Source organism: Nanorana parkeri, unplaced genomic scaffold (assembly GCF_000935625.1).
Source record: "Nanorana parkeri isolate BGI_ZX_2015 unplaced genomic scaffold, ASM93562v1 scaffold2, whole genome shotgun sequence".
NCBI classification, from domain to species: Eukaryota; Metazoa; Chordata; class Amphibia; order Anura; family Dicroglossidae; genus Nanorana; species Nanorana parkeri.
Window position 1 is genome coordinate 91159 of NW_017306270.1, and position 27336 is coordinate 118494.

The 27336-nt window shown below is 45.7% G+C and overlaps 1 protein-coding gene across 1 annotated transcript in view; it reads left to right on the plus strand.

Annotated features, from left to right (window-relative positions):
* Positions 1-9694: 9694 nt before the first annotated feature.
* The window catches only part of UBTD1 (ubiquitin domain containing 1), a 45553-nt gene continuing 27911 nt past the window's right edge, over positions 9695-27336 (plus strand). The window contains exon 1 of the mRNA XM_018560105.1: positions 9695-9792. Within this exon, the coding sequence (XP_018415607.1) occupies positions 9711-9792 (82 nt within the window). The 5' untranslated portion in view covers positions 9695-9710. The remainder of the gene's footprint in view (positions 9793-27336) is intronic.

A 27336-nucleotide genomic window follows, 5' to 3' on the forward strand; every position in this document is an offset into this window, starting at 1 on the left:
CTCCCGGGTCCTTAAAGACATCACTCTTGGAACTAGCATTTGGAACTGCTTGCTATTCAATCTTGCCATTTTACAGTTGCTTCTTAGCTGGATGGAGGAACCCCCTTGATGGATTAGCTGGATGGAGGAATCCCCCTTGATGGTTATTGTATTCAAAGCTGACGGGCCCCATGGCTGCTGAATACCCAAACACTGGCTGCATCTGATTCCCCCATCCACATTAAATAGCATGGATGGAGGAAGCCCCTTTGATGGTTGTTGTATTCAAAGCTGACGGGACCCATGGCTGCTGAATACCCAAACAGTGACTGCATCTGATTCCCCCATCACATTAAATAGCATGGATGGAGCAATCCCCATTAATGGTTATTGTATTCACAGCTGATGGGACACGCGCCTGCTGAATACCCAAACACTGGCTGCATCTGATTCCCCCTTCCACGTTAAAATGCATGGATGGAGGAATCCCCCTTGATGGTTATTGTATTCAAAGCTGGCGGGACCCACGGCTGCTGAATACCCAAACAGTGACTGCATCTGGTTCGCTGCAGTCAGTCGTAAGATGACAATTTTCCAGCCGTCTCCTTTGGCAAACGTTTATAGAAAATCGACTTTTGTTGAGCCGGGTGGAGCCAACAGAGCCACCCACACCTCGAATTACACAGTGTATAGCATATCTTTATCTATTTGTAGAAAGCAGATACGGCTACCTAATCTGTATATAGCAGCCCTTTAAAGCAGTACGACAAAAAGACCCTTTTATCTCCATTTACTCTGCAAATGTGCCCTCTCCCTGCCTTTTATATATCATTATAAAAACACTGTAGTACTCCAGGATACTCCGGTGTGAAGTGAAGCAGCAGGCAGAAGCAGGTAGTGTATAATTAAAGGCTACCGATCTTGGCAAGGAATAGATGCTAAAAATAGACAACGCACTCAGCTTAATGGTAACTCGATAGGCTTTGAGCATTGCCTTCAGTTCACTCACAATCCAGTACTTTGCGAAGGCTGAAGAGATCTCTGATTCATTACAAGAGTTGAAAATAAAATCAGCATTTTATACTTAGACAAATTGACTCGCCCCATTAAGTTATATGTGGCTTTTGCTATAATGATGATGTATAATGGTGACGTTGGTGGAAGAGTTACATTATATCTGTTTTAAAAAGGACTGAGTAGATTGCTTTTTGTATGGAGTAGAATGAACCCATTATGACTTTTGAAAAACAGCAGCCCTTCCTGCTAAAGGAGGAGGATGCATGTAGAAGTATGAATTTTTGCCCTTGTTGCGTCCACTCGTCCTTGCTACAACTAGGTAGGTCTAAGATCGGGAAAAGCCCAACTCCCAGGACGTGATTCAAGCTTTCCCTATGCTGAAAGTGCCTTGTGTAGTCATCCTGCATGATGTGCTGTATGAAAGAGTGGCATTCAGAGCCCTCCTTACAATGAGGCAGCCTGAGGCAGTTGCCTCAAGTGGCATCTCTTTTGGTCACTTAGGGGGAGGCAGGCAGAGGAGCTGCACACTGTTTGCAGTGTGTCTGCCACCCCCTCCTGTGCGTCTGACAGAGCAGCTGAGCGGGACGCTCTGGCCGGGAAGATGATGCAGAGGCCCCCAAACCAACCCCATCCTGGTTAGCATGCACCACCAGAACCCCCCCGAAAAGGCTAGGGACATCAGAGCCATCAGATACACTGCGGGTTCATTTAATAAATAGGCCGGCCGCTTGGCAAGTGAATGTACCCTTTAGTTTAGTAAAAGCTCTGCTGACTTTCATCATCCGATCATGCGCAAGCAAAAATACAGATTTTTTTTGTTTTTCTTCATGCATGATTGGGTACTCTGCAGAGTGAATTTTCGCCACAATCGCTAAAATTCAAAAAACATGTACTCATGGCTCAGCAAAGCATATATATTTATATAACTGGCCTTTAGAGGAGTTCTTAAAAGCAGACTGTCATAATGCTGCTCATCTTTGTCCTGCACAACTTGCTGTGCATGTGTAAACGCGCGTGCGTTATTCCGGTGGAAGGATTGCATTCACTCGTGAGTCTACACAGTGCTGTGCGCGCGCTGCATAACGTGCCAATGCCCATGCGTGTGCACCTATTTCGAACACTGCCGCCAGATGGCCTATTTAAGGAGGAGCTCTGCAACTGTCCTTTGCTGTGAGTTCCTGTTGTTCCTGATACTGACCTGGCTTGTTCCTGGATTCTGCTGATTGCTGCGTGCCTCCCGACCTTGGCTTGTTCTGGACCAATTCTGTACCGCCTTGCCTGCACATTACCAACCCAGCCTGCTCCTGACTCTGCCTCTATCTGCTGATTCAATACCTCATTGCCCAGCTGATCGTGACCTTGTGAGCTTGTTCCTGACTACGGCTCTGCTCCTCTACCAGTACCAGCTTCACCCTTTGCAGAAATCGTGTCAGAGGAAGTGACCGTTCTCATCATCCTCCAGACTGGTCCACTTGCATCTTCAGCTCTGAGTGTCATCTACTTCACCAGGCGCTCGTGCCCTCTTCCGTCCCTGCACTCTCTGGTCATCATTACCAGGGGTGCCTGGGCAAGGACAGCAGGGGAGGCCACCGCTGTCGTCATCTCAGACTCTTGCCAGGTACCAGGGGTGCCCGGACAAGGACAGCTGGGGAGGCCGCCGTCGTCATCTCAGGCACCTACCAGGTACGTGACACCGAGCTTGCATTTTAGATGCAAGAACCAACCACTTTAACACACTCTAAAATCTATGGTAATCCTAAATCAGCCCAAAACCATTATATGCTAGCTAGGGGCAAGCAAATGCCTGCTGTTTGACCACTCTTGAGGGGAACATCAATTAGACATGTGCCAATTGCCGTTGCCCCCAAGGACACACAGGACCTATGAGCTAACTGTTCCTGTTATTAGCAACAATGGCTACCAGGGGTGCCGCAGGCCAGTTTAATGATACCTGTGACTCTAAAGCCCTCCATGGGACTCCATGAGTCCATGGGAACTCTTATTGTAGGTTCTATCATGTTACCTAGAGAGCATTATACATCTAAACATGAGTATGCCAATTATGAAGGATGTATAGCAGCAATTACATTCATGGGTGTCAATTAGTGCTTGCCAAACAATGTCACTCTATGACAGTATATTACACAATATCAATAGAAAGCTGACAGTTACCAGGAAGGTTGGTGGAAAAAATCATATCACCTCTCCTTGTTGTGTTTCCAAACAGTGGCTTCCATTCCAATGAACAGTAGTCACGAAAAGCACTAAATAATGGGTGACAGTCACGGATTAATTAGTGCTCACAACTTCCTTGTTGTCACACAGAACTTCCTGTCCGGTGTGAGACAACACAGAATGGCTGACATTGTGTGTCATGTAAAAAGTTACTCCATTATGGATGACATCATATTCAATATTATTTAAATAAGCCAAAGACTGCACATTCAGAAGATAGCTATGTAAGGTATCCAAACTATCACCCTCCCATGTTTTCCTGACTACTCTGCTGTCATTTCTGATTTAAATCAAGTGCATCTGAACTAAAAAACAAACAATTAATATGTTGCAACCTATGGTTCCTTACGACGGCTTCTTTTCATTTTTTTCAGGCTTTATTCCCTTTTGTTTTCACTTGGTGATTCTATCCAGAACACACTTCCTGTCCCTAGGTGGCTACGCTAACTCCATTGTATCTTTTAGATTGTAAGTCCTCACGGGCAGGGCCCTCCTTAACATCTTGTCTTGAATTGTATTGTAATGTTTTCCCTATATTGTAAAGTGCTGGGCAAACTGTTGGTGCTATATAAATCCTGTAGAATAATAATAATAATAATCTATGGAGGGAGCCATGGTTGCCACCAAGGCAGGACTACAAATATGTCCACTTTTGTTCATCTCTTGTGGTCACAGAGGGATAATTTTAATGTCGTTGTCATGCTTGGGCGTATATCACAATATAAGTGAACCAAAATTCCCTGACTTTAAAAATGGAAAGTTTGCCATTAGAGCTTTATGTTGTGTAGCTATAGGCAGAGGGTTAACTGAGAATACTAATTCATATATGACTGATGTGCAACCAGGAGCATTGATATGCTCATCGTCAGCCTTTGCTTTGCCCATGTAGGTCTGCTTGAATGTCCCCATATCTTTGCTTTGCTCCCCTACAGCTCAGTTCAGGTGCTGTGAATAAGGTACATATCTTGTACTTCCAGGTATGGAGGGTCATGTGACTGCACTGGTCACATGGGGGAGGTAAGAGTTCTCAGGCCTGTGTAAGCTCTGAGTAAAGTGACTGAATGGATAAAGTGCAGGTTCATTTTTAGATTGTAAGCTCACATGACCAGGGCCCTCCTAACCCACGTCTTGAAATTGATTGCACCTGTACTATCTCCCGTCATATAGTAAAGTGCTGTGCAAACTGTTAATGCGATATAAAGCCTGTACAATAATAGTAATCATTTTAAGGTGTACTTTGGAGTCAACATGGAGGTTGGTGCAAGTATGTGGAGGTCAGAGGAAGTAACCAGTAAGGACTGAGGCCGACGAAGGAGACTCCGGGAAGTGACGATTTCCCAGAAGACTTCGGGTGACTCTGCGTTCGGTGTATCACTTGCCCCTCCTTACCATCTTGTCTTGAATTGTATTGCAATGTCTTCCTTATATTGTAAAGAGCTGCACAAACTGTTGGCGCAATATAAATCCTGTATAATAATAATAATAATTTATTTTGATTCTACCATTCTATTTTGGACTGAGTGGAGTTTCTTGACTCCTGTCGACTGAAAACCACATTCACTGCCGAATAATAACCACATTCACTGTTAGAATTCGGCTCTACCAAGAAAACATTTCCATCCCCCTCCTTCCATTTTTTTCATTGGTCCTGCGGTTGAAAACAATCGTCGATTTGCCCCCATTAAATACAAACAAACATTCTGAAAATTAAGTATTTTGAAGAAAATTCTCCTGTTGTGCGGCCGGCTTTACAGTTTGCAGAAGTTCTGAAATATCATGGCAGCAGAAAACATTTCTCCAGGAACTCAAGCTGGTCAATCACGCCAACACATGCCATGGCGCTTATACTGTGATCCTGCGGAAGGGAGGAGCAGCCAGAGACTCTTTGAGATCCCAGAAGCTGCAATTAGGAATTTCAGAGTTTCCAACAATTTCTGTGAAAGGAGTAAAATTGGGCAGATAGCGTGTATGTAAAAAAAATGTCCTTTACGAAATGTATACTGAGAGACATATAAAAATCTCATTTGTGACCACTACTTCTAGAAATGCAGTTTGCCTGGCTGTCATGCTGATTCACAGCCAGCAAGGTATTCAATACCTTAAGGCCAGGTTCACGCAATCCCGAACAGCGGTTGCCACGCGGTCCCACTGATTTCAATGGGGCCATATCCGTGCCGCAATCGCTTAACAAAGGTACATGTACCTTTCTTAGCGACACGCGGTTTTTCCAGCTGCGATCGTGTGCAATTGCACGGGGGAATCGCGGCAATCTGTCTGCCGCCACTGTGGTGCCATTAGAAAAGAATGGTACCGCCAGTGCGATCAGCAATGGTGTGCGATTCCGCGGCCATCCGCACGGTTTCGTGCACAATTGCCTCGCGGTCACGGATCGCCTAAGTGTGAACCGGACCTGAATCGCTGATCAAAATGGTTGGTTTTACTGACTTTTGCTGGCTGCGTGCTTGTTTTGGATCACTGACTCAAAACACACTGAACTTAGGCTGGCCATACACTGTTTTTTTCCGTTCAAAGCGTAGACTGATAAAAAATAGAACAGCGTCCCAGTGGCGTCACAAGGGAGGTGCAGCCAGCACCCGGGTGACACTATTGGAGGGGTGACACCAAAATGAATGACAGTCATTTTGGTGTCACCCCCTATGAAAAGTCGGGCACTCGGTCATGGACTGAGAGCCCGGCAGTTGCTCAAGAGAGGAGGGGACCCGGCGGCATATCTTATTTCGCCGGGTGAACGTTCCCTCCTCTCTCTGCCGGCGTAAATCACCAAGATGGCCACCAGAAGGTATTAGCCCTCCTTAGGTGCTGACAGCGGTACATGTGCAAATTTCTTCATAAGGAACCAGCCAAAGTTTGCATAGTGTATGGCCAGCTTACAGGCAAATGTTATTTTCGGAAGGTAAACAATGGAAGCTTTCACATTTCCCTCAGTATTGGTTCCCTTGAAATGCTGATCTCCCCACAATAAATGCTGCCACCCATCCTCCAGTGAGCGGTGTTGATAAGAGCCTGGGGATATAGGGAGCAGATCCTTCCTCCCTTTGCTTTGTTTCCTCAATACACATAACAGTAGGAGGCAAATTCAACCTCAAAAAACCTGAATTCCAGGTAGGGGGTACATTTGCATGTGCCCCCCCCACCCCTCCAGTGCTGCACTTGGTCCTAAAGTTACCCTTCTTCAGTCCCAAGCACTGTCACATGGTGTGACTCAATCCCTATTCCAATACCGTCTTTCAGGAAGCAATGGATCAAAACTTTTATAGTGAAGCTCTCGTTAGTACTGCCGAATGTTTGTCATATCCGATGTACAAATCGCCTCGTCTAATTGTCATCTCCTGCTTCACTTGGTGGTACTAGCCACTTCATTAGGTAGGGGTAGGCAAACCTCTGCACCCCAGCTGTGGTCAGACTACCAGTCCCATCATGCCTCGGCCTCTGGGAGTCATCCCTTCTGCTGTCAGAGTCCTGCAATGCATCATGGGACTTGCAGTTCCACAAGAGCTTGGAGAGCTGAGATTGGGTTAGAGCCACACAGCAGATTTTCAACAGATCAATCCTGCTACTGAAATTGCTAGCCACTGAAGCTGAACTCTGTTGAAATGTAAATACTGCCTAGTGGGGCTTCCTCGGCATTGCAAGGGTTAAGGGCCCGTTCACACCTATTCCAGTGCGTTCCAGCAGCTAACCACTCTGGGACACACTGGATCACATACTTTCCAGCTCCTTGTGTCCTCCCGCCCGTAGTGCAATCGCCCGCACAAGGATGCGTGGCACAGCAATGCCCATGTTCCAGTCCAGTGTGATTGCAAAAAAATAGTGCAGGGGGGAGGAATGGCTATGGTGCCCTTGACTTGAATGCACCGTCATGCCCTGTCCTGCCCCAGAACACAGGGAGCAGTCGCCTGCACCAGAATGCGTGGCACAGCAATGCCCGTGTTCCAGTCCTGGGGGGGTGTCTATGGTCCCATTGACTTAAATGCACCGTCACGCCACGTCCGTGCGGGTGTCCGTACTCGTACGGACCTGTCTGAATCCTGTCTGCATCCGAGCCGGGACACCCGCACCCGTATGGACCTGCACTTGGGGTGAGCGTAGGGCGGCGTACAGCCGCATACTCCCATTGAGAAGGACAGGGGCTGTGTACTAATCACACGGAGCAACTGTCCTTCCCGGGAGCTGACGGATACGGCCGTGCACGCAGCACTGAGCTGTACGTGCCAGCCGTTTCTCGTGTGAAAAGAGATGGGACAAATGGTTCCAAGTGGAGTAAGCTACACAAGAAGCATGTGGTAACAATCAATCCCATATGGACGCACAATGCTGCAATCACGTGTAACTGACCAGCACAAGATGCCATTCCATACGGAGCGATTGGTTCTTCCTGTGCTGTGGCCAAACGCTTCCATGTGTGGTTATTCGCTGCCGTGATCGAGCTACTAAATATCACCTTTTTTTGTTGCGCAATTTTGTGTCTAGCATTCCACAAAAACTCTCAAGTCGAGAAATAAAAACAAAAACACTTCTGCCCAAGGGTGAATTCAGGCGACACATCAAATGCGAAGGAAAAACGCGCGTCTTCCTGGCCGTGTTTGGGGTGCTATTAATAATAATTTTTATTTTATTTTGTGCGTTTCACTAACGCTCATTAAAGCGCACAGTGTTATGCAAGTTTGGCGCACGTTAAGAAAATGCTCAGGTGTAAATGGAGCCTTATACACAACTGAAAATAATGTTTGCATACTAAGCAAGATTCACGAGGCGTAGCGGGGACGCGCATTGCGCGAACGCATCTTCCCGTACCTCTGCAGGACGTTGTTTCCCCTGTTTGATGCGCGTCCCCATTGGGTCCCCAGATGCGTGCCAACTGCGGAAAGAAAGCACACCTGAATTGGCGTTGTTGCTGATCGTGATGTTTACTTTGTTCTTATCTTTTTAATGTGTTTTGTTTTCTTGAAAGCTTTATAAAACATATTAAAATGGCTGCACGTCGCAAACTTGGCGCGACCGCGTGGAGAAAAATAAAACGGGTTTGCTCGGCCACGTTACGGGTGCCATCACCTGGAAATGGCAACACAAGCACCAGGGCGTATTGTGAATGTGCATCACACATGCACACTTCAATGCGCATACACGATACGTGATATGTGCATGTATCAAGTACGCACGTTGAAGCGTGCACGTGTGACGCACATTCACAATATGCCCTGGTGTGAATGGAGGGCCTCATTGAGTAAAATAAAAACAACGTAACGCGTCAAAAACACGTATAACCATGCATGCGAAAACGCATGCTGGTTGCGCGGATTATGATGTGAATAAGCCCTGATAGGTCAGACTTGTAATCTCATTAGACCAGAAACCCTCCTCAGCAGGATCCTGTGCCCCTTCCCTGCCCCCATGGGGGTAATGAGTGACCCTAGATTGCCAGCAGAGACCTCAGCAGCCCGGTGCCCCTGCCCTGCCCCCATGAGGTAATGAGTGACCCTAGATTATCAGGCAAGACCTCTGGCAGTCCTGTGCCCCTGCCCTGCCCCCATGGGGGTAATGAGTGACCCTAGATTGCCAGCAGAGACCTCTGGCAGCCCTGTGCCCCTGCCCCATGGGTGTAATGGATGACCCTAGATTAGCAGGAGGGACCTCTGGCAGCCCTGCCCCCATGGGGGCAATAAGTGACCCTGAATTACCAGGAGGGACCTCTAGCAGCCCTGTGCCCCTGCCTTACCCCCATGGGACTAATGAGTGACCCTAGATTACCAAGAGGGACCTCTGGCAGCCCTGTTCCCCTGCCCCCATGGGTCTAATGAGTGACTCTAGATTACCAGGAGGGACTTCTGGCAGCCCTGTGCCCCTGCCCTGCCCCCATGGGGGTAATGGGTGACCCTAGATTACAAGGAAGAACTTCTGGCAGCCCTGTGCCCCTGCCCCCATGGAGGCAATAAGTGACCCTAGATTACCAGGAGAACCTCTGGCAGCCCCGTGCCTGTGGATTACCGGAGCAGAATGAGGCACAGGCAGCGATCTGCTGTGCAGAGATAAAACCTAAATCCTGCAAGCCAGAAAAAAGGAGTGCCTAGGCACAGCAGGGTGGCCCTGTGGCTGGGTCACATGCTCACCTGAACGGGGAGGAGGGGAGAGGTGGATCTTTTGCACAGGAAAGAAAATATTTCCCAACAAACACTTATTTGCAAACAAGTATCAGCTCAGGAAGATCCCCTCCCCCCGGACTGGAAGCAGGAAGACACTTTGCTGCCCGTTCCCGGGACTTTCTCTCCATGCTGCCGAGCACGGGGTGCCGTCCTACCTGCGGAGCCGCGCTGACGCCCATTGACATGCCGCAGGGGGAAAGTTGCTACCGATCGCTGGGAGTAGCCGCGCACCGGGTGTAAGGGATAAGTCGGAGCCGACCCGTAAAGAAGCTTCGCCGGACTTCCAGTGCATGGGTCTGTGCTGAGCGCGCTACGGCCATGGGAGGCTGCATGGGACGACCGCAGGGGGAGAGCCCGAGATCCCAGTCCAGGGCCTCCGGTCACCCTCGGAAGAGAGCAGGTAGGTGGATCTGTATCGGGCGATGCTGTACACGATGTAGCCGCCCGGGGGCGCTATCGGGGGGATTATCTGCCCCCCCCACAAACAATTCCCTTTGTATCAAAGTATCCGATGTATATACATTGTATCTGTAAGGGGAGCCGCTTTATGCTCCAGGATTACATAGCATGGGGGAGGGTTGGGTCAGCTTTATAATGAGGAGGGGCCCTTTAAATCACTTTCCGGGGTCTTGTGATGATGAATATATCTCCAGATTGCCCCACATTAGTGTGATGGACCCCAGGAAGAACGATCCTTCCATCTGTGGGCATTGGGAAGATCCCCCCCTTCTGAAGCTGGTCCTACGCTGCGCAATCTGGTTGTACGGTCAACGGTAGGCTGGTCCTATGCTGCGCAATCTGGTTGTACGGTCTCCAGCAGGCTGGCCGTACCCCTGGCAATCTGGTTGTACGGTCTCCAGCAGGCTGGCCGTACCCCTGGCAGTCTGGTTGTACGGTCTCCAGCTGGCTGGCCGTACCCCTGGCAATCTGGTTGTACGGTCTCCAGCAGGCTGGCCGTACCCCTGGCAGTCTGGTTGTACGGTCTCCAGCTGGCTGGCCGTACCCCTGGCAATCTGGTTGTACGGTCTCCAGCTGGCTGGCCGTACCCCTGGTTGTACGGTCTCCAGCAGGCTGGACCTATGCTGTGTAATCTGGTTGTACAATCTCCTTTTAGATCTACCAACATTTATGTAGTGCAAGGTCCCGCCTGATTGGATATAAATTGAATGGATTGTTTACATTGCCTGTATATTTTATCGTTTACGTTACTCTAAAGAAGATTGTGTAGTGTGTGGTCGGCTTTACAGATCATTGGTGTTTGTGGTTTTTTTTTGCTTTCTAAAGATTTCTGCTAACTTCCTGTTGTGTCTCAGGGACAGGAAGTAAAGGGAAATCTCCCCAATGGTACACTGCAAATAATATTACCTAGTAGTGGTTTTAACCCTTCCCTGTGCTGTCCAGAAGTAAATAAGGTTGTGGCTCTTCATACACTTTCAGGCCAGGCTTGCACCGTTTTCCGGAGCAGATCTGGAATACGATGCTTTGCGTTTTTACAGCAATTTTACTAGGAAGGCACCGATACCTGTAACAGTGCCGATACGGAGTATTTGGGCGAGTACTCGCACTCCCTCAAATGCTCCGATGTCTAGCCCGATATTTCCATATCGGGCTTCCATATCAGGAAGTGTAACGACGCTCTGCCCGGCTTCCTGATTGGCCGGGAAGCTGGCTCCATGCTCTCTCGTCACTTGTGACGAGAGAGCATGGAGCTGGCTTCCTGATTGGTCAGGAAGCCAGGCCCCTGCGTCATTACACGGCGCCCGGTTTCCATGATTGGCCAGTAAGCCTGCTCCATGCTCCCTCGTCACCTAGTGACGAGAAGCATGGAGACGGCTTCTTTGCTAATCGGGAAGCCGGGTGGCGAGACTTTACACGCCGTCTGACTTCCTGAATGGGATAGGGATAATGAAAGGGAAACATTGGGATGCTTTTTTTTTGGGATCGGGAACAGACTGCTCTGGACATGATCCGCACTTGGTGTGAACAAGCCCTCAGAGGCTCAGGGCAGGAAACCGATGTTACAAAATGATCTACAGTGTTTTCCAAACACGACCCGTTATTGTGCAAACAGCAGAGTTTGTAAACGCCGCAGAGATCTGACCGTCGCCATTAGTGTCCACAGACTGGTTCTCTTTATCTTGTTTTCTTTTTCTTTTCTTTAAAGTAGAACTATGAGGTGAGTGCTTTTCAACCAAGCGTTGTCAGCCTATAACATGAACTGCCTGAATGCCGATTTCTTATGGGTTGCTAACTTTATCCATTTTATTAATAGACTATTCTACTTAAGGTTTGATCACATGCTATGACGTACCTGGCGCATGATCCAGCGAATTGACCACATGGGGCCTAATGTGAACACTTCGTCACTGTAGCACTTTTCAGCACATTGTGGTTCGTAGACTTGAATGAAATGTTGTTTTGTGATGCTACAATAAAACGGGATACAAAAGTAAACTGTGTGATGCATTGTAACAAAGTATCGCACCACCCAGATGCAGTTTACTCTGCGTTTTAGGGCCCAGTCACACTAGTTGCAGTGCGTTCCGGCCCGATTCTGTCCTAAACGCACTGCCTCGCATTACGGCCGGCTCACCTTTTTGCCGGGTAACGGGGGGGGCGCGTGGAAGCTGTGCCATTGAATACATGAGTAAATGTAATGTAAGGGCCTACTTGTGCGAAATGTTACTTATTATAGACATTTTAAAGAGCGCAGTCAGTTTACACAGCAGTTTGCATACTGCACATTCAGTTCCCGCCCCTTAAGAAGCTTACACTCTAAAGTTTCTAACACACACACACGCACCAATTATCCTACCAGCATGTTTTTGGCATGCCAGAGGAAGCCTGCACAAGGAGAACATGCAAACTTCATGTAGATTGCATCCTGACTGCGGATCAAACTTAGGACCCCAGTGCTGCAAGGTGGAAGTGCTAACCACTGAACCCCTGTGCTACTCTCTACTACAATTCCCGCTCACCAGCCGTGGTGAAACCTACAAATGCCATCATGCATCTGCCTCTGGGAGTCGGGCCTGTGGCTGTCAGTCTTGCAATGCCTCATGGTACAGTACTTGTAGTTCCGCAACAGCTGGAGGGCCAGAGTTGCCCACCCCTGCTGTAATACCTAGGTAGACCCTCGCACTACGTTGTTGTTGGTAAAGTTGAAGAAGTTTTGAGTGTATTTGGTTGTTTCTAGGACAACATGTAGCTAGGGCCGTCTTTAGCATGGCAGCTTAGGGGTTTGTTGTTCCATAGCACAGATCCTGTTTGTAATATTATCTATAGGTGAATCCCTAGTATTGAGAGTACAGGAAGCTTTGCTGCAGCCATACATAGAACTTGATAATGACATTTTCTTTAAAAACTCTAAATTCTACTTCAGCAGCATAGATTGAACTAGAGAAGCAATGTCAGGAACCTGCTCTGCATATGTATGTGTTGCACACAGTATATGTATCTGTTGCATACATAAACTGTGGCATATTTGGGCATGCACTTGGTGTGAAGGTCCAAAGAGGGGAGGCAGGAGGGGACACAGTGGGGGTGACATCTCAGGGCACGGTGTGGGCTCCCAGCAGGGCCCCAGACAACACAGGAGAGCAGAGAACGGAGAGCGGGAGGCGGGGCCGAGTTGATAGTGGGCGGAGCCCAGAGCCATGTCTATGGTGCTGTATGTAGCCTCCTGTCTGTAGAGCACTGATGCTGTGTACACAGACTGGAGGCAAGGCTGGTGCAAGCCCCATTGCCTACACAGGTGGGGCTGCCAGCCCTGCATGTGTTTATCTTATGTGGGCTGAAGGGGCAGCTGCTTTGGGCCCCACAACAATGATTGGGCCCTGGGCGACTGCCCCTCTTGCCCTGCGTTAAAGACGGCCCTGCATGTAGCACACAATGTACAAGCTTCTTATTGTCTGAACATTGGTGTATGCTCGTCTCTTCTTAACCTGCTATTAGCAGGTCTGTGTCTTGAGGTGGGCCTTAGAGTGAATCTGTACTTTGCCCATACAGGATGTAGGTTAGTTTAGTGAATAACTGTCCTTTGCAGTAGGGATGCACCGATACAGGTTTTTCAGTATCGAGTACGAGGACCGTTACTTTGCATCCTGTACTCATCAATACTGAGTATCGATACCGGTGGTTCCACTGGCATGGAGCCGACTTCCGGGCCAATCTTCCCGAGAAGCCGGCTCTATTTGGCCGGCTTGATTGTGCTTAGCTGGGAAACCCGCTTCCCGGCCAATCAGGAAGCTGGGAGGTGTGTCATTACTCGCCGCACAGCTTTCTTTGAGCACAGGAAGCTGGCTCCATGTTCCCTTATGACACTACCGGTCAGAGGAAATCTTCCTCTGACCAGAAGTTCCGGTATCGGGGGAAGATATTGGAGCATTTGGGCATGTACTCGCCCAAATACTCAGTATCGGCACCGATACTGGTATCGGTGCATCGCTACTTTACAGCATTACGTGCACTTAAATCGGTGGTGGGAGCAAGCATGACCATGGGAATTTCTGCATTTGTGTGCAATGGTCCTCTAACCTTTCCATATACTGGTCAACTTTTCATAGGAACGTGCATATCAAAAATCTCATCGGAAAATTTGATGTCATCAGAGACTTGACGAACGTTTTTCGAAATTTTGGTTGATTTTAACACAATTTTTGAATGAATGGAGCTTCCTGGGTGGAAACTACATTCACGTGTCCCAGTTGTCAATGGAGCTGGCTCCTGAAATAAAAAAAAATCCTGCTGGCTCTTGATTTCCATATATTATTTTTTTTTGTCCCTAGGTTTTGAAAACAAGTGTCAATTTGACGCCATTAACTATTAGAAAATCAAACGCATGTTCTGAAAACATTTTTTCAAACAAAATTCTTCTGGTGTATGGCCAGCTTTACTGTGACTTTATTGCACACAGTTGTGGTCACGGTGGATGGATAAGGGCGCAGGAAAGATTGACCTCCTACCAGCAATCACTGTCAGTTACCTAAAAAGCTGGTTAGGCTTCTGATCAAACATGAAATCAAAACGTCCCCCCTGTCATGGGAGGGTAATGGGTAGAGGTTGAATAGACCTTTATGTGAGTGGATGTCTTCATAAACAGCCAAATTCTTGTGCTTGACAATTGTTCAGTTGGTGAAACCTTCAGACTCCTTTTACAAGTATCTTGACCATGAGCTTCGATTCATGTGATTGGCTGAGATAAGACTTGAGTGTCAGTGCCATACTTCAAGTAGATATAAGAATGTGTTTGTGTACTGTTTCTAAAGATATAACCTTTGTTCTATGATGTAAGCAGTTTCTCCTGAATATTTAAAGCTGGAACACACACACACACACACACACACACACACACACACACACACACACACACACACACACACACACACACATATATAATTTGTTATTGGACTATCTATAGCATACTATACTATGACCCATAGGTGCATTTTAAGGTTCATGCTATCCCAACTCAGATGACAGACGGCAGGAACATTCTGGCACATCTATAAGGTAGTCTATGATTCAGAGTATAAATGGTGAAATATCTTTTTTGTGTGGAAAAAGTGAGCGTTAAAAGGTATCAATACACAAGGGTTGTAAGAAGGGTTTGGGGAGGCACTTTAAAGGTAAATGTAAACCTAATTACATATAACTGTTAACACGGGTGGGCAAGTTACTAGAATTGAGGAGTCAGTTGACCTTATTTCACGTGACAGTTTCTTATATCTCTCAAGCTCTCTATTAGTAAGAGCTTCGAACTTGTGTCCCGGGGTCCCTGCTGTGGCCATTGAGTGGTCCCCACACTCTCTACTGCATTTTTTAATTTATTGTTGATGAAGGCTCCAGTCACACACAGCGCATCTGATTCTTGCAGCGAGGATCATAGGTGTCCTCGTTCAGATGTAGCTGCTGCACCCATTGGAGTTCATGACCTGGTGACCAGCGGCTGCATCTGTAAGTGGCAGTCTGCATGTAGTTCTATGTGGTTTGGAACAGAGGACAGTCATCTATACCAAACCTCATTTAATCGTATCCTATACAATTGCCGCTTAAAGATGTGACCACTGTCACTAACTTTGGTGGGTACAGCAGCCGCATCCTAAAGGGGACACCTGGGGATTTTTTTTCAAATTTAGCCCAACAAAAATGTCTAATATCCCCCATCAACACAAATCAGAGCGGATGGAGGAATCACCTGCTGTTGGCTATCATATTCAAGTAGTCACAGGAGCTTAAATACCCAGCTGCACTATTTGGCCAACAATTTGCCACCCAGCTCCTTTTGATACTTTAGTCAAAGTTTGTCCATTGGGTCCAACCCACCCACGGCTCAAGTTTTTTTGGTCGATTTTACATCAATCGGCCAAAGATTTGAGCCACATACGGCCAGCTTAAGAATAATCCAATAGGTGAAGATAGAACATGCTATATAATGGTGGGTTGAAGCACGCAAAACACCCAGATAGACAGGAACCTAGTTGGAAATTCCGGCAGACATTTCTGTTTGATAAACCATGATAAGGAGCAGAATCGACCTACCAGCATCCTTTTGTTAAATGTTCAATTCGGATGGACTGATCCTTTGTGTTGCATGCTATTTTCTTTTATTTATCAGTGTGCTTTTTGTTTTTTGCTTGGGAGCTATTCCCAAAGGCTAAAACTAGTTCCCCCAATTCTCAGAATGTCCACTGCTGTGTTGGCACAGAATGTAGTGGCTTTTTTGAATCCCTGACGCACGCACTTATGTCAGGACGGCATCAGCAGTAGAGTTTTATTAGGAGCTTAACCTAGTTCTGTTAAAATGTGTTAATTAGCAAGGAGCCACACACCATTTGCCTGTGCAAGTTGTAGTTGGCATAACAAGTTCTTCTTGCCAAGTCAAAAGAACTGTGATCTCGGTTTTGGTTGGATTAGATTATTTTTTTTTCCATTTACTCCACCAGGACAGGTATATGTTGACAATCTTTCAACAAGCTTGGGTGGTGTGCTAGTTACTATCTATATGAAAAGAATAAATGGCTGCATTGAATCTTGCAGGCTCCAGGCATAGTAAACAAACTGTTAATTGTACATGTAGAATACTCCCTTTTTAATTCCATTCATAGCAGTTCCAGATAATCATGTCACCTCTGATGGAGTTTCCAATCTGTATGTGCTGGCTACACCCTCTATTAAATGTCCACGTGCGAGATTGTTGTCATTCCCCAGAGACTCTTACAAAATGACCTGAGTCGTGACGTGAGATGGAACAGAGTAGGTTCAAGGTGACAGGCTCGGTTATGTTAATAACAGATTCATCAAAGTATATGTTTGCTTTACAATCCAGAAAAATGCCGTACTGTAATTTTCTATTTATCTTCCTTTTTATATCTCTGTGCAGCATCCGGGCATTCTATGTATTTTTAAACAAAAGAATGTGGTGTTTATAGGTGCTGTGTTGAAATGTAGCAGTGCGTTCCTTTAGGACTGAAAGCATGATTGAATAAAAACCGTGTCCAGGACCATGGAACCTTTTACGAATATAGGATCTGCCATTGGTATCATAGATGTCAGATATGGTGGTATAGGCAAGTTTGTATTACCAATGCTCATACCAAGGTTTTAAGATAAACCTGACGTGGCCTAAATATTTGTAAGGTTAAATGAAAGCAACCACAGCCGATGTAGAAAAGCCGGTCTCCTGCCAGCATGCTGAAGATACTCCCCTCCTCTCCAGCACTGCCCCTTGCGGACTTTATGTTCCGAGGTCCAGCAACGGTCGTCATCTGGGTTAAATGATGGTCAGTATCGCTCAAATCTTCCTGTGCATGAAGAGTGTCAAGGACCTGCCCCCTGGGGTTAAGTCATTAGGCTGCCTTGGGCTCGGAAGAGGATGCTTGGGAAGTCGTGCCATGTGATGGTGGCTTTCTACATAACCTTCGTGGACCTCCCCAATGTTGGAAAAGGACTGGTGGCATCAGGTGAATGGACCAAAAAAGAGAGAAAGCATGTATGCATGCAAACATATAAAAATAAAAGTGGCAGAGGGTGCATCCAGGTGGGTTGAAGCATCCTGGAGTTAGGAATTAACCCCCCCTTAGTCAGTTGTTGGATATCAGGAGCTGCAGTTGAACACAGGAACGCTATCAGCCATTTTGGCAGCAAACGCCCAATCCACCAATAGCAGTTCACCTTGTCTCTGAGTCTTGGCTATTGAGGCAGCCACCAACGATCCCGGGCCTGTGTGCCCAGAAAAACAATTGTAGATGCAGGTCTGCCAGCTGCTGCAGCAACCGGGTTGGCTAGTTTGAATCATCTGGGTGCATTAACCAGTAAAAAGGGCCAAGGCAGAACTGCAAAGCCTAGGGCTCAAACATACAGGTACATAATGGCTCTAAATTGCTGTTGTACTTTTTTTTCCTACACCCTGTTTGGAATGTAAAGCTGCGTTTTAATAGTTTGATATTAAATCTTAAAACAAATATTTTGCAGTAAGACCAAATCTATTTTTAGGCTACTAGTCACAGAAGCATTTGATTTAGATAACTGTTTTGAGCAACTTTTAATTGTATTTGTCTTGTGACATGAATGGCACTGTCCTCTGTGTGAATGTCATGAAATGTTAACAGATGATCCACCAGATTCACCTCTCTACTGTCATGTGTTGGCCTTCTGTTTATTTATGTTTCCAGTTAATAAAGTAACTGGATTTGTCAGCTACCATTTGTCAAGTGCTTCAACATCGGCTTTTCTAGTAAGTTAGGGCCTTGTCTGCCTGAGTTTGAACCTGCTGGCTGACTGGGCTGGCCACCGAACACTGGGGTGGACAAACTAATATGGAATTCAGGAGCCAGCTTGCCCAAACCAGAAGCCAGCAGGATTTTTGTAGGAGCTTGTATTGACAACAACTAAAGAACCTCTAATTTTCTAAGCACATTGGCTACTTTGCTTGAGCTTTGTCCAGACCTAATGTAACTAGTCTGAGCACTTTCGGTTTGATTTTATAACAGACCTTGCCATGCTTGTTGACCAAAACTGACTTTTCTGGATATACAACACCCTCCTCCTCAGATCATGCATGGAACAGTAACTGTGCCTTTTACGAGAATGAAACGCGTGTGCCAAAGGTAGTTTCTATAGCTTTTGATTTCCAAGCAGATATCTGGTACTTGAGTGTTGGGACCTTCTATTTATTGATATGTAAGGTCTAATAACATAAAATAAGCTGATCTGTTCAATAACTGGTGATCTGTAAATGGTGCTTAAAGCTTAAATTTGGGTTTTTTAGGGCTGTTACTGATTCAAATTTTTGTGTTCGATTGATCTAATTTTTTTGAAATTGATTAATTTCGATTAATTATAACACACATACAGATCAAACTGCATTGGCCTATACACATACAGCACAGCAATGAAGTAATAAAAATGAACTAGGATCACACTAATCCAGCACGTTCTTAATCTCACTATACAATATGGCCGCTCACAATATGGCCGCCGGTTGAGTGGGGCAACTCAAAATAATAATGTGCTGCATTAGTGTGATCCTAGTTAATTTTATTACTTCATTGCTGTGCTGTATGTGTATAGGCCAATGCCTTGGCTGGGGCTCGTGCAGAAAGTTTCTTGGGCAAACTCACTGGCCCAAGTGGCTCAGTCGGCTAACGAAGGGAAGGGGGGGGGAGTCCGGTGAAGTCACCGGACTCCTCCCCCTTCACTTCGTTAGCCGACGGAGCCACTTGGGGAAGGGGGAGAAGTCCGTGACGTCACCGGTCGCTGACGGGACTCCCGGGAAGCCGGAGGAGAGGAGTGTTTTCATTGGCGATCAAAAAGTTTAACGATTAATCGTTAATTTCCGCAGCCCTAGTTTTTAATCAATATGTTTTACCTGTGTTTTTGTACAGTTTATATGATTTTGGTTGGAAGCGAACCTTGGTCCATAGAATCCTGGAAGGTGCCATTTTTGACTTGCTACAGAGAAACCCTGATCATATAAAGTTGACATAAGATGTACAATTAGTATCCAAGCCAGTGAGTATTTTAAAGTAAACCTGTATTCTCTTACTGGGCAAAAGAACAAGTTGACTTTACCAGCTGAACTTTAAGATAAGTACTTGCTTTCCCTCTGCTGTCAGACTGCCAATTTCCAGGCATGGAGGGGCAACAGGCAAAGTTGGTACGTGCTGCTTAGAGTAGACTGTTTTCCCCCGGTGGGCATGAGGGAGGGGAATGCCCTTGCATCATTTAGCAGAGGCACCATGTACTCCACTTCTTCTGATCCCATGGCAAGGAGGGAGCAGTGTGATGAAGTAAGGGAGCAGTAATGAACAGGCGGCTGTAGCCGCCCAACCACTTCATCTAAGCATATGAAAAAATAGTTGGTCAGTTAGCTTTTCTATGTTTGTGGACTTCTAGACACACATTGCTCTCCTTATGGGTGATCCAGCTCTGCTTGGATTAACAGTATTTATTTTTCATTATGTTTGGCGTGTTTTCTAGCTATGTTCAAAGTTTGCATTGTAGGTGTTTTTCACAATATGTGCTGCCAAACTATTTTCTCCTCACAAGACATGACTGCGGGTAAACGTAATCCCCATGGTGTTAATTCCTGGTAAAACATTTAATACACATAAAGATGTGCCTCCTAGGTAGGATCTTGCTGCTGCATGTTAACAGATGTTTTTAACAATGTGTGTGAAATAAAATGAACATGGGTCTCACTGCTGGGCTGATTCACTTGACAGACACGCTACTCTCGCATGGTTTGGTGACCATAAACTTTGCAATGAACAGGCTGCTTCAAATTGACTTCTAACATTTAAGCGCCCCCCCCACCCAAGGCATGACAACAGGTGGTCCTCACTGTTGTGGGTGCTTCTCTCGCAGATGTTTTTCAAGTTGTTGGAAAATATCTGTATGACCAGGCAAATCCTTCCTTTTCTCAACGAGAAAAGTGGAAAGTAGGAGTAACCACCTTGCCCTTAGTGGTGTGACTCCTTTAGATTTAGCTCTGCTGGTCTGTAACCAATCGATAGTCTGTGCTCATTTGGTTTCTACTAAGCACTTAGTTTTTGTTTGTATCTGCCTGCTGCTGGGGTGTAACCTTGCCACAGAGCATCCAATAATGTGGTGGTGTATCTGTCTCTCCCTAGCCAATCACTACAAGTTCATGGCCAGTGGTGCATGCTGGGGGAGGACGTTAATATTTGGGACTGACCATGTGAGAGTCTTTCTCCCTTGAGCCTCCTCCTTGGTGAAGGTGCATAACGTGTGTGTTGTCTAGCCAGGCCGGCAGATGGTCAGGTATGGACCCAGTCTGGGTCTGATACTGTTTATGGGCAGGATAACCAGGGAGCAGCTCCAGCTGCTGGACATGCCTGAGAAGCCAGGATGGACTTGGGCTGAAGAGAAAAGTCTGCTGTCTGCAATGCATAGTGTTGCTCAGTCAGTTGAAAGGCCCTCTACACTGTGAAGCTTAGAAGTGGTTGGCGAGTCTGTAGTTCTGTATTGTCTGAGCTGTCTGTAGCCCTTTCTCTCCCATTTTTTCACTTATGGAATTAACTATTAGAAAATACTTAGTGATTGGCACCCAACGTTGTTGTTTCACATGCCACAAACTGGCTCGGGACTCATCCCTGAGTTAGGGGGGTACCACATAGGTTTTGGCTGTGATTGTGCCACCTCAGTCCATAGGGCAAGTGGCACAAGAAGCGCCCAGCAGTCCTGAAAAGAGGATGGGCAAATGTCCCCACCTATTGCATTTGCCCGTCTATGTCTAGCCCTTGAGTGGATGCTTTTATAGCAGGCAAGGGACTATCTTTAAGAACATTTTGGCCCGTATTTATAATCTTGTCATTTTAGCTCTTTCAAATTGTCTGTTGTCATCCCAACTAAACACTGAAGAATCCATTCAACTTTTGGGTTAATCATTAACATTTCATATGTGCGTATTGTTGTTGAGAAATAACTCCAATGCCATTGATTGGCTAAAAGGTACAAGAACTGATGGAAATTCTCCACAACAATCTGACCCGTTCTAAGCCATCCCTGCTCCATCCAGAACAAGAGAAATTATTTGGTAGGATGTCTTTAATCTACATTGTAAGTGTATTGTAAGTCTGTGGTTCTGAATGTGTTGGAGGATTTGAGGTTAACATCTGCTCTTGGGTTTTGGTGTTGGGCTTTTTGTGTACTTTTGATGCATTTTACAACTAACTTACTAATTGGTTGATTAAAGTTACTGTTGAACTCCAGCGACCAAAAGTTATGTATGTATTAAAAAAAAATGAAAACAAATTGGGGGGAGGGGGCTCCTTATGGCGATTATTTTAGCTCAGTTTGCCTTCCTCCTAGCAACGACTGGTTCGCTGTTGATGTCGGCTTCTCCACCACATTGAAAGTCTTCTTTCTTCAGCGATTGGGCAGCCAGTGCTGATGTAACTCATGTGCATGCAAGTTTGAAGTTACTCTATGCCAGTGTTCTACAGACATGCAAGATTGCATAAGGGAAGGTGCATGTGTGTGGTTGCAAAGGAGGAAAGCTGTAGGTATCTGCTGGTTTGGGTAAAATACTAGTAATTGTCCTGGAAGGAATACCAGACCTCGCGATTACCAGGAACAGAGATTCGTGTGCTTGTCATAAGTAACGTTTAATCAATATGTATTGGGCAGGATGTCAAGATTACATTCTGCAACGTCACAATAGGTTACATAAATTTTTAAAGCTATGCCATTTTAAGATTCTGCCAACGGGTACAAAGGAAGTCAAATTAAACTGTTCACTGAAAAGAGGAAGTGTTGAAGTTCAAACTGAGTGCCAGAGGTTTTTTTTAGAGTGTCAAGTTCAAATTATTTTCGGTCTTTTAGAACAAAATGCTGTTTTTGTCACAAATACAAAATGGAATCTATGCCTAACCAACTTTTCCACCTCAGTATCCATTAAGGAGATCAATCCTCGCCAATCAGTCTTAAAGCTTGGTGTCCCAGTTCCTTGCCTTTCATGCTCCAGCACCGGCCTCTTCTCCATACTCCTAGGCTTTATGCATTCCAAGACTGTAAACCCACTTTAAACTTGTGAGGGATGTACTGTCACTACTTGAGCATTAAAGGAGAACTACGAGGTGAGTGATTTTCACTCAACCTCATAGTTCGAGCCGACGTGTGACAATGAAACTGTCACAGGTCGTCTCAATAGATCGGGAAGTGAGCGAACACATACCGACGCTCGCTCACTTCTCGATCCTGTCCATGCAGAGAGCCGTGACTGTCACTCACGGCTCCCTGCAGGGATTAACCCCACGCTCCGATCCTCCAGCACTTACTGGCGGAACGGCTGAGGGAGGGGGCAGGTACAGATGGCTCTGCCTCTAGATAGGCAGAGCCAGCTGTCAATCATGCAGCTGGGTAAATCTCGACAGTAATGTTGGGATCCGTGCCGGCTGCGGCGGTCTCAGTATACCACGAGCTATAGCTCGCAGTATACTGAGCTTTGGGTCATGGGAGGACGCTAGTTTTGTCCTCCCGTGACCCCTAGGAGAACTATGGGGAAAAACACTTACCCGATAGTTCTCCTTTTAAGCCTATGCTACCTGAGCTCTCTTGCCACCAGTGTACCTTGCTTTTAGGTGCACCTTGCTATCACTGCTAACTTGCTACCAGTGCAACCTGTGTTACCAGCACTACCTTGCTACGTGTCACTAGTGTTACCAGTGCTACATTGTATCAACAGTGTTACCTATGCCATCTTTAATAGCAGTTCTATGTAGACGAAGACAGTTCCGAGGCCAAAGGGCTGGAAGTCATGGAGGGCTTTTTAGGCAATTAAAGGACCTTCACAGACACTTAAAATTGTGTAAAAATATCATATTTTATTAGAGACATTAAAATTACGAAACATAATAACATATATGCATATTGGTGCTCAGCCTAAACTTGGTAATATAAACCTTGTAAACTCAAATACAAGGAAGTTATGAATGATCAGTGAGTCCTTACTTGGAATCAATGTACAATTACTGTTGTGAGAAATCCTCTACGTGTTTCGCCACAGCCGTGGCTTCATGAACTCGATGGACTTGTCTTTTTTTAAACCTGACTAACTATATATGATGTGGATGATTGCTACTATATTCATATATGGTTACAGTTATTCTCCCATTGGAGTGACCAAAACAGGACTTCAGACGCTTCAGTAGTCACAACCTTAGTTCCCCCAAGGGGGCCGCAGTAGAAAACAGAGGATCGAGGAGAGGACTCCAATGGGCATGATGCCTGTTGATTCAAATAGCATAGCATATGTGTTGAGGCTTTCCAAGATGAGCAGCAAATATGATAGCAGTTCTAGAGCTCACCAGGATCTACCCTGATCCACACCATTGAGTACCGGATGAGCGACCTGGGGTTAGTTTGCTGCGAAATCCAAGCTCTCATGAGGGGGGGGTTCCTGGTCAAACACCAGTTATCACTTAAACTCTCCTCTCAGCTAAATCAGCTACATGGAGGAAAAAGGGTCTGTGCTCTTGGATCTTGACACTTGGCTAGGGAGTGTTGGGGAAGACCTACATACACGGCTACTAATTCACTCCCTTATATTTTGCCTTGGTTATTGCTGCCCTCCTCATTGGCCTGCCTATACACAGACTATCCTTTCTTCAGTCTACCTTACCCAACTGTTCAGTGTCCACCACCCTGTGCCAATCCCTCCACTCGCTTCCGCTTACCCAACGAATAATAATAAAAATACTGACCACAGACATACAAAGTCGTCCACACCTCCTTCTCAAGCTTCATCGACAAAGTTGTCTCAAAATATTACCTTAACTGTCCCCTCCGCTCCTCTCTAGCTCCCTCCTCACCTCCTCTCATACTCACCCCCAGGACTTCTCCAGATCCTCTCCCACCCTCTTGAACTCCCAATTCCAACCTATCCAGCTATGTCCTACTGTCTATCTTTCTCTTTAGATTATCGCTGAAAACTCATCTCTTCAAAGGAGCCTATCCCACCTAGCAAACAACTTTTTGCTCCATCAATTCACCCCCCACACAGCTACCATCTTTTTGTATAGCTTGCTTCTCCCTTTTTAGATTGAAAACTGCTCACATGCAGGGCCCTCATAATCCTCTTGTTTTTAAATTGTTTTGTAACTGTATGGTCTCCTTTTTTTATATTGTGTAAGGTGCCACGCAATCTTATTTTTATTTATTATTTTATTATTACGCAATGTCCCTCCAGTGTGTCTAGGCATTTTTTGCACCACAATGGGGGTGATTTCCTTCTTTCTGTTTTCAGGCTATTGACAGAGTGTTGGATTAAAGTGGAGGGTGATGTTAGAGCCAGCCTTTTGTCTAAGAAAGCTTTTTGGCTTTATCATCTAGGCACTGGGATGCCGGATGTATTATCTCTGGGGCATTGATTTATTTATTTACATGATCTTAAGGAAAAATTAATATAGGTCTATCGTGTGTGTGTGTGTGTGTGTGTGTGTGTGTGTAAATGTGTTGCTGGTTGCCCTGGGTTTAGTTCTCATTATACTTTCCAAGTATTAAGTGTTGTTGGGTGATGTGCAGTTCTATTTAAAGCTTACCTCCACATCATTAATTTCCAAGAACAGGGACACCTTGTCAGGTTGAAATGCGTTGTTTAATGTGGACTTTTTTTATCTTTATTGTTGATGTTTTTTAATACGTGACATTTTAAAGGACATCTATGGGATGAGTGAAAAATCCTCATAGTTAGAGCTGACGTGTGACATTGAAACTGTCACACGTCGGCTCTATAGATCGAGAAGTGAGCAAACAAATGCGCTGCTAGCTCACTTCCCGATCATCTCCCTGCAGAGAGCGGTGACTGACAGTCGCAGGTATTTCCCCCCCTCTCCTCCAGCGCTGATTGGAGGAAGGGACAGGGGGGGGTGGGCACAGCTGGCTCTGCCTCTAGATAGGCAGAGCCTGCTGTCAATCGGCCAGCTGGGTGGATCTCTACAGTATTGTCGGGATGCGTCCTGGCTGTGGTGCTCTTGGCAATAGCCCGCTATATACTGAGCTTTGGGTTACGGGAAGACGTTTGTATATGTCCTCCCTTGACCCTAAGGAGAACTATGGGGAAAAATAAGGTTGCCTCATAGTTCTCTTAAGTTTTCTAGATGGATGTGCTTCTCCACCTCTTGATGGACTTCTCTTTAAAGGACATCTGTACTAACCGCAATATGGAGGCTGCCATCACTGAACTTTTTTTTAAATACTAGTTTCCTGTCCATCTCCGGCTTCAAAACTTTGTCATTGGCTCAGAGCAAGCGCTCGGATTAGAAAAGTCAGAGTAGAAATTCTTTCTCCATCTGCATGATTGTTTCAGTGAGTGAGAAAGTAACGAAACCAATGATTTCAGCGTGACATTTTGTCAAAACTGGTTTTCTTTAAGGGTGGACAAATTAATATGGAGCTCGGGAGCCAGTGCGTCCAATCCAGGAGTCAGCAGGATTTTGTTAGTAGCCAACTCTGACGACAACAACTAAAGACAACCTGAAAAGTTTGGGCCCCAATTGTAAGTTTTAAGGAGCATTGGCTACCTTATTCCTGGGATTTGTTCAGCCCTATGTTTAAGGTGTGTCTTTGTGAATAGCGTCCACCTGACCGAGACCTACCATACCCTTTACCGAAAGTACATTGCCCACCCCAAATCATTGCAGTATCAACTCCAGGGGGTGTTAATACTGCATTGACTACTTCCAGAAAAGAAATATGATTGACCGTTCTTGCAGAAGAGAGATACCTGGCTTGTGTTTAAATTGTTGGTGTCATGACGGCTTGCAAATGGTAAGGAATTGGGTTGCAGTTTTTGAAAAACAACTTTCATAGCTTCCTGTTCCTTCGTTGTTCTGACCAGATGTCAGTTTTCATCAGTCCTGTCAAACAGGAGAACCAGAAGGCATATTTTGAGCCATAATTGTGCCTTTTGCACTTCATGGAGGCCATGTGGCTAGAATTTTATAGTTTTATCCCTCAGACATTATAACCATGGTGGAATATCTAGGGTTCGTTTTTGTAAAGCTTTCTGCCGCTTCTTGACATGTCTCATTTAATAAATTGTTGGAGATTTCTTTGCCAGGCTTTTATCTTTTACCTTTTTTATTAATTGCTTTTTGGTATGCTTTCATGAGCTGCCTTCAAACAGACATTCCTCTGGTCTGTGAGCTGGCTCGGCAGATGTGCCTTTTTCTCCAAGTTGTAACTCTAGAAGAAATGCCACCTTTTAAATCTGATCCCCTTTCATCCCATTAAACCTCTTAATTCCTCCAGGCAAGCAATCCTTTTGTACTCTGATGTTTTGAAAAGACATCCTGTGGATGATGTACCTAGGAGGCATATGGCTTGCAGCTCTGCTGGAAGGACACCCAGTGTGATGTCTGAATATACATGGCAGACGTGTGGACCAGACTGGGATCCCTAAGAGTTTTACTGAAATATTACATCTTTGCTATGCAGTATTTGCTTCTACAATAGCCACGTCATGTAATTTCAGATAACAATCACCTTTTGTTGTAGGTTCTTCTACTGCAGTTGTGATCATGTTTCTGGAAAGCTTTATGTATGACCCCTGACAACACCAAAGGGCTGCATATAATATCCAGTGTATGTCGTGCTAAAGAGAGGGCCCAGGCCGCGGGCATACTACAGAAGAGCGTCGGAGACTGCAGGCATGCTATGGATGTTGATGTAGACTAAAGTCAGAGATGTGTTATCTGAAGCTGCTAGAGATCATTATCATTACACTCCCTTTGCAAATCAATACTTGCACATTTTTGCTCCATACCCATTAACCATGACTACAATACGGGAAAAGTAAAAGAAAATAATAAGCCAAACCATGTAAAGTGTATCTAGAGAGTGGTGAAGGGTTAGAAATATATATATATAATGTGTATATATGTGTGTATATATATGTGTATATATATATATATATATATAT